General features: G+C 48.4%; 1 protein-coding gene across 1 annotated transcript in view; it reads left to right on the top strand.

Annotated features, from left to right (window-relative positions):
• plppr2a (phospholipid phosphatase related 2a) overlaps positions 1 to 7500 on the top strand; it is a 45593-nt gene that overhangs the window by 14061 nt on the left and 24032 nt on the right. Inside the window, exon 3 of the mRNA XM_062408085.1 lies at positions 7175 to 7295. Coding sequence (XP_062264069.1) covers positions 7175 to 7295 — 121 coding nt within the window. The remainder of the gene's footprint in view (positions 1 to 7174; positions 7296 to 7500) is intronic.

The following is a 7500-nucleotide window of genomic DNA, read 5'->3' as shown; positions in this document are numbered from 1 at the left end:
ATAATTCTGTTCCTGAGGAAACATCTCAAACCATCACATGATCGTCTCAGTTCCCACAGATCACATTTCACTGAACAGCTGTTAGCAAAGAGAACAGGTTCATCAACACGTCTCCATGTTGTGTTCTACTCTGGAAGAAGACGCTAAAAAAAAAGATCTCAGATAAATAAGAATCATCAGAGAACGACTCCTGCAGCGTCTCCACAGAGTTTGTGTGGGTGAGTTGTTTGTGTCTCATCTTTGACCTCAGAGCTGCAGCTCGTCCTCTCCTCACATCCTCAGCCCGTGAAGTCAGTGCACTGACATTAAACTGAACTTCACCTGACCCAGAAGAACCGGGACCTCACACCACCCGCCCCGGAGGAAAACTCTCACATTCATGCCCAGGCGCACGCACACGGATCAATGGCTTCCTGTGTCTCCAGCTTCCTTTGAATCTTCTCTGCTGTCGTGTCTTCTCCTGGTTTCCACAGATCTCCACAGACTCGCACGTTATCTCGGCCAGTGTGCGGCTAACAGAGGTTAATGAGACAGATGGCGGGGGGGGGGGGAGATCGGTCGCTGTGACACCGGCTGCCGGGGGGGGGGATGTGTCTGGGTGAACACTTCCTCACCTCTGGTTCTTGCTCTGTGATAACGAGATGCAGGGAAACTGAGAGAATGAGGAGAAAAGATGAAGAAATCCGACTCGGCCCCAGAAAAGAGCACAGATGAAATGAAACCCCCAAAGAGACCCTGACAGGGATTCTATTCATGGAGGGAAGACGTGCGTGCTGTTTTCTCCGCTGCACATTAAAGACGCTCTATCTGCTCCTCCTATCAGTGTCGCTGATATCCATACCAAACTCTAATTTACCACAGTTCCCACTCGGCCTGGAACTCAGTCCCAGCTCCCGTCTAACTGCTCCCCGTGAGCAGGAGGGAGATAGAGAGATACAGATGTTCCTTCTCTCCTGTCTCCTCGTTGGGCAGAAGTCGCCCCGTTCCTGTGAAATGAGATTAGACGGAACCGTTCTTGTCATTTCTGTTTCTTTGTGCTTCGATCTGTTTTTTGAAGTCGGGCAGAGAGCAGGGACACCTCAGGGGTCCTGTGTGGCCGGGGGGGCTCTCCTCACTCAGCACCTCAGAGATATCTGTGGAATGCTTAATCTGCATTCACAGCAGGGGGTCATCCCAGCTCCTATGCAGCCTCTGTCTCGACATGTTTGCATGAGGCCACGGGACCAGATCGGTGGTTTTCTGTCAGAATCGAGGATTTGAAACTGTGAAGCATCTCCACTCAGGTGAGGGAGAGTCCCTGCGTGAGGTGAGAGGGACAGGTGCACGTTTCAAAACCACAGGAAGTTGTTTTGTGTTCAGTTGTCTCTGACGTCCATGGAGGCAGTGAAGGTTCCTCAGATTCTGAACACACGGACATGAAGACACGTTCTCTTAGAGGAGAGGCGGTGGTCTAGTGGGAGAAACTTGGACTATGGGCAGAGAAGGTCTCTGGTTCGTCTCTGGTTCGTCTCCACGGAGAAACAACAAAAAGACAAACCTGGATTGATCTGTCCAAAAATCCAAGAGTCTCCCTACCCTATCTAGTGCCCCTGAGCAAGGCACCCTACTCCCCCATCTGCTCCCGGGCGTCGTACATGGTCGCTCACTGCTCTGTGTGTCCTGCACCAGATGGGTCAAAAGCAGAGGTTACATTTCCCTACCTGCATGAGTGTGCCTTTGCATGTCTGTGCATGTGTTTGGGACGAAGAAATGCATCTTAATCTTAATCTTAATCTCACTGTGACTGTCAGTAGTCCCCGATGCAGAGACACTCGTCTGTCCATGCACGGCAGCATCTGGCAGATTGTTCACAGGCTCCATGTCTTCGCTGGGTGAGAAACTCATCAGACACAGGGACGACACGCAAACTCTGGCCCCGGCCCAGAACATCCGTTACATCTCATCAGGGTTAATATGTCAGTTTTAATTGGTTATATCATAGCATGGCTTTATTTATAGCCCTGGCCTGGGGTCAGTGTGAGCAGTGAGAGGGAAAGAAGATCAGTTTGAATCAGTGTTTGCAGGAGGACGGCCATCTGCAGACAATTCTGAAGATTCACTTATGAATGTATTTGCCTAAATGAGAAGATCGATGGAGCTCTGTCAATGTGCAGCTGAAACCAGCAGCTGTATTATATCTGTATTTCGCTCAACAAGTGAGAACAGGAGTGAAAACGTGATATAATTCATCCTCACCTCCGTGTGTAGATATCACCAATTAACACGTTTGGTCTTGTGTGTTTAACCTGCACACAAATAGAAGTGTGAAACTGGCCTGTTGGGGTTTTTCCCCCGAGGCTCATGTGTCAGATTGTTTCTGGGCCATGAGGCTGTGAAGCTGATATCATGTGATGTGATGATAATTCTGTGCTGCATCATTTCCTGTGATTCGTTCATGCTCGGGAAGGTAATTCGATTTTCATGCTGCAGCCACAGACTCTGTGTTATTTGCAGAACAGAATTGACGACCAATAATATCCTGAAAGAGTTGGTTTGTTTTTTATGGAAAAGATTCAGATTGCGGTGATGAATGGAGCCTGGAATGATACTTAAAGCAGATATAATTAAAATATACAAATATAAATAAGTGCAAAAACTCACTAAACTAACACTGAATCATAGTTTTGGTGCTTAATACATTAAAATACTCTCAAACTGGATAATCTCCTCACTGCCGGCTGCTGTGTTTGTGGGGTCAAACCCAGAGCATCCCTCTGATTTCACAGTTGTGTTTCGGTCCAGTAGGAACTGGTGCAGGTTTCAGTGCTTCTTAGACTTCAGTGCATATTCACCTCCTCCTCCTCCTCGACCCTGTGAAGAGTGGAACTCCCAAAGGAGCAGGGAAGAGGAGGAGGAGAGAAGAAAGATGAAGAGTGAGACACGAAAGCACTCGCAGTCCCACAGACGCAGATTCGTGAGGACGAGTGTGACAGAGCAGATTCGGGAAACGGGGGCATGAAATTGATTTGGATAAAAATGGAGGAGAAAAGACAAAGAATAAATAACCTACTTGTCCCTCCAGTGGGAAAAAGACATGAACAGGTGGAAGAGCGAGGGATGAGTGACGCTGCAGCTCGGTGACCACCAGGTTCTGCTGCTCTTTAGTGTTTCCTCTGATTCTCTGCAGGCCGACAACTTGCAGTCACTTTGCTCAAAGGAACCCGGGCATCTCTCCGTGCACGTGTGTGTGCATGTGTGGGTGTGCTCTGGCACATTCCCCCGATTTCTTAGATGGAGTAATCTTTGTGTGAGCTCCCCCTCGCCCCTTGCAAATGCATTTGTGTTTGCACTGAAGTGTTGTGCAGCCGTCCACCCGTGAATGAGCTTGGAACACAAGCTGCTGTGTGTGTTGCACATCGGTCTCTCGGGCTCACAACCTCCTGCTGGCACCCGTTACCTCCCCGTCAGGAACCTGGCGAGGAGGAGCACGTGTGAGGAGGAGCGACAGTGATGCACTCAGACAGGTGCAGGCTCCTCCGTATCGTCCATTAGCCCAAACCTCACGTATGCGCTGCACCGCGGAGATTGAGGTCGCTGGGGATGATGGTGGATAATGGGATGCCAGTGACAGCTCGGCGTCTCGTTGTACTTTACACATGAGCGACGCTCCCGGCCTCGTCAGACACATTAGGTCTGAAGGCTGCAGAGCTGAGTTTCACAGAGATGGGTTTGAAGTCGCAGACGAGAGAAGCTTGATTAGTTTACACACAAATCACCAGAGTTTGTCTCTTAAAACTCGACTGATGAAAGACAGGAGGAGATTCCCTCTGATCGTAGAGACTCAGATGAAACCATCTGCTCGTCCTCTTTGTAAAACCAAGCTGTCGTCCACACACAGGATCCCGCCTCCATCTCACATGATCCACCAATCGTGAGCCAGCTTCAGCTGTCAATCACGACTTGTCACCATGTTTTAAAAGCATCAAATAACGACTTCAAACCAAACTCAGTGGAAACAGTTGACGTGTGTGTTTTAATGTTTGGTCCATGTCCCGTCCACTAACACGGAGGAGACACTGATTGGATCAGTAACGTGAGCTGAACACACTCAGCTTCTGTTTAGAGGAGCTCGAACTATAATGGAAGCAATCTGCATCTCGCCCGCTGTGCCACCGTGCCGTCACTCGGGCTGATTCTCAGATACTTGACGTGTCCCCCACGGCTTTTATTGACATCGTTATCACATAATGATCAACACGACTTTTATGTGTCTCCTGCATCTTCTCTGGTCTCAGTCAGGAAACACTGGTGGAGCTGGTTTTTCTCCAGTATGAATGCAAACAATGACTCATGACAATCAAACGTATTTATTTATCAAAATAAATCCTTCTATTTTATATGGTTCCTCTTCTCTCCCTCATCTCTCTGCTCCTCTTCTTTCAGTTTCACATCATATTGTCTTCTAATGGACACATATTCATAAAAAGGGCTTGAACTCGTATTTGACAAATTGTAATCTGATTACTTTTACACACAGCGAGCAGAATCCTCCAGCGTCCAGAGACGAGCTCGCTTAATCACGTCTCGTGTCTTTATCAATGTTTCATTCCTCCACTCCTCTCTTGTTCCACACATGAATCATGCATGTGAGTGTGCATGTAATACTTTGTCCTTGTCTGCACCCACGTTTGCCCCCCCCCCCCTCGTCCTGCTCTGACTCAGCGTAATGGTTGTGTGTCACCCGAGCTGCAGCCCATCCCACTGCAGTGCAGGGAGATCATATGGAAACGTTGATTCCTTCAGTGGGACCCTAACCCCATCACCTCTCCGTCCCCATGCTGCTCCTCTCCTGGTTCTTTACTCCTCGTTTTCAATCTTTTAGAAACTCCCCCTGCTCTTGTCTCCAAGGGGCAGAAGGAAGGAAGTCGACGTGCCTGTAGGTTTGTGTAGTTTCTGTCAAGAAGCATCTGGAGATCTTCATTCTCAGCAACCTGCTGCAGTCAGAGGCTCGGAGCTCTGTGTAGAAACGGGAACGTGATTATTTTGTGACGTGAATGAGGATTTTACACGATGTCACAACTGAATAAAAGATCAGAGGAAACTAAAGTTGTATCAACAAACGAATCTGGTCTCTCGCTTCCATACGAGTGAGTGTGTTTCACTTCTGTCTCTCATGAGTTACGAGCTCTTTTCAAAAGAAGAACTGACTCTGATCTGAGTGTGAAGACCAGTTGAATCTGTTTCAGTTTGATGAAGCAGCTTACGTCACTATTTCAGGATGTTCTTCACACAGTTTGAAGAACCGCTGCAAATGGTTTGAACCGAGGTTAACGTTAATTTAATTTGACCAAGGTCCCGTTTGTTTGTAAACAGTCAAGCTGAGCAGGTCAACATCACGTCCTTTCAAAGGCCAGAATATCTGAGAGCAAAGAATTAAAACAAATATATGAAATAAATCCACAACACGGGGTAGAGGAGGAAGTTCTTCTACTAACTCTTTTACTGCTTCAAGCTGTGATGTTGTTAAGAAACACTGGTTGAATCGATCTTAGTCCCAAAATGTTAATAACAAAAAACCCATCTAGTGTCTAAAGCTGCTGATTTTCTGACTGATCACACAGATTCCTGATTGACTGTGGACTTCAGAGTTGTGCTCACAGGACTCACGGGGGTGTAACAGAGGCCGACCACCCACAGCTGCAAAGAGTTGAAGGGCACTCGTCCATGATTGACACCAAACCACCATTATCCCACAGTTAGTAGTGTCCACATGCTCAGACCCTCCACAGACCAGTGGTGCCCATAGAAACCATCATGTAATTGGCTCATAGACGCTGGTCCCCAGTGCGACCGAGCCCCTGACGTCTGGCGTTTGAAGCCACAGATTAAAGCGCCTCAGCTTTGATTCCTGCTCGTGTTGGTGTTTTGAGGTTTGCCACAGAACCTCCCCCCCCCAGGCTCGTGTTCCACTAATGGAAGACAGAGCGGCTGCACCGACGGGGCCTCGGCGTGCCGTCAACTCGTTAGACTTGGCGGGACGAGTTGGAAGCAGGAGACGGAAACACCATGTGGACGAGGTTTCATCTCCTCCTCCCTCGCTCGGGCTTCATCTCCGTCCCGTCTGCTCTCTGCTCAGTCAGCAGTGAGTCACACGTCATCACTGTGGGGCTCAAACAGGAGGATTAAATATGGAGCGTGTGAGAAGGAGGTCGGGGGGGTTAGTGGAGCACAGTCAGCGGTGAAGTGGGTCCCACTTCTGTCACAGCGGAGACTCGTCAGGATGATGTAGGATTAAGAGCATCCCTGTCGGGGGGGGTTTCAGTCTGTGGAGAGTTCTCAGTTACACACACAAGTGTCGCTGTCGCAGTTTGTTACGGGATCATTGGCCCGGAGAGAAGCCCCCCCCCCCCCCTCCCCCCCGTTCAGTCTCACCGAGTCGGACCTGAACACCTCACGGTATAACGACCGGTAACAGCAGCTTTCAGACGGATTCGTTTACACTGTGAGCGCTGAAATCATTTCATATCTTTGTTCTTATTACTTACTTGGGGGCGGTGTGGCCAAGGTGGTAGAGTGGGCGTTCTCCAACATGAAGGTTGCCGGTTCAATCCCCACTCTTCCCCATCTGCATGCCAAAGTGTACTTGGCAAGATACTGAAGCCCTAAATGGCCCCTCAAGAATGTTCAGGAACAATTCATCCCTGAACAAATCTGTACGTGACTGTAGCACGTCTTCACTTCCTCTCACTATCCAGATATACGACTTTCCACCGAAGCTCGTACTAGTTTTTATATCATCATCAAACAACTAAATAAAACATTAAAATAAGCAGTTATAGACAGACTATACATCAATGTGATGAAAGTGACAGAAACCATCATTGAGAAACATTCAATTGAACTGTAATTTGACTTTTTAGTTCAATTCCTGTCCCATCACCAACATGGAGGAGGCAGGATTTACGACCTATACAGCAGACAGCCACTAGGAGGCAATCACAAGGATTTGCCTTCACTTTAGTCGTTGTGTCGTGTTTCTCTCTGGACCTATTCTCTAATTTCTGGATGTTCTACTGATGCCGTAAATGTCCTGAAGCGACGGACATTTACGTTCTCGTATAAAAGAGAACAGCTGCTCTCGTGTAACATCTAGTTGTGTGTATGTGAACGAGACAGTTGTGTGTTTGCTCTCCAGATTCTTGTTGGCGAGCTGTGTGCCTTCTTCTTCAAGGCCGAGGGAACCCAGGAGAAGACCATCGTCACGGCGGACTGCTGCTACTTCAACCCCCTGCTGAGACGCATCGTCCGCTTCCTAGGTGAGCGCCACGCTTTGTATCACACACCTCCCTGCTCTGTAGTGTGTGTGTGTCTGTCTGTGTGTATGTGTGTGTGTGTGTTGTTTTGAAAAAGATCTAAAGCAGATGAAAGACGAGGTTGACGTGTCAGAACGCGACCTGCTACCTGTCGGAGTTTCACAGACGGAGCTGTTGATTGGATAACACACTTCGGTGTAATCTGTGA

This window comes from Platichthys flesus, chromosome 16 (genome assembly GCF_949316205.1).
Source record: "Platichthys flesus chromosome 16, fPlaFle2.1, whole genome shotgun sequence".
Taxonomy (NCBI): Eukaryota; Metazoa; Chordata; class Actinopteri; order Pleuronectiformes; family Pleuronectidae; genus Platichthys; species Platichthys flesus.
The sequence above is the reverse complement of the archived record's forward strand: the minus strand, read 5'-3'. Positions and strand labels throughout refer to the sequence as shown.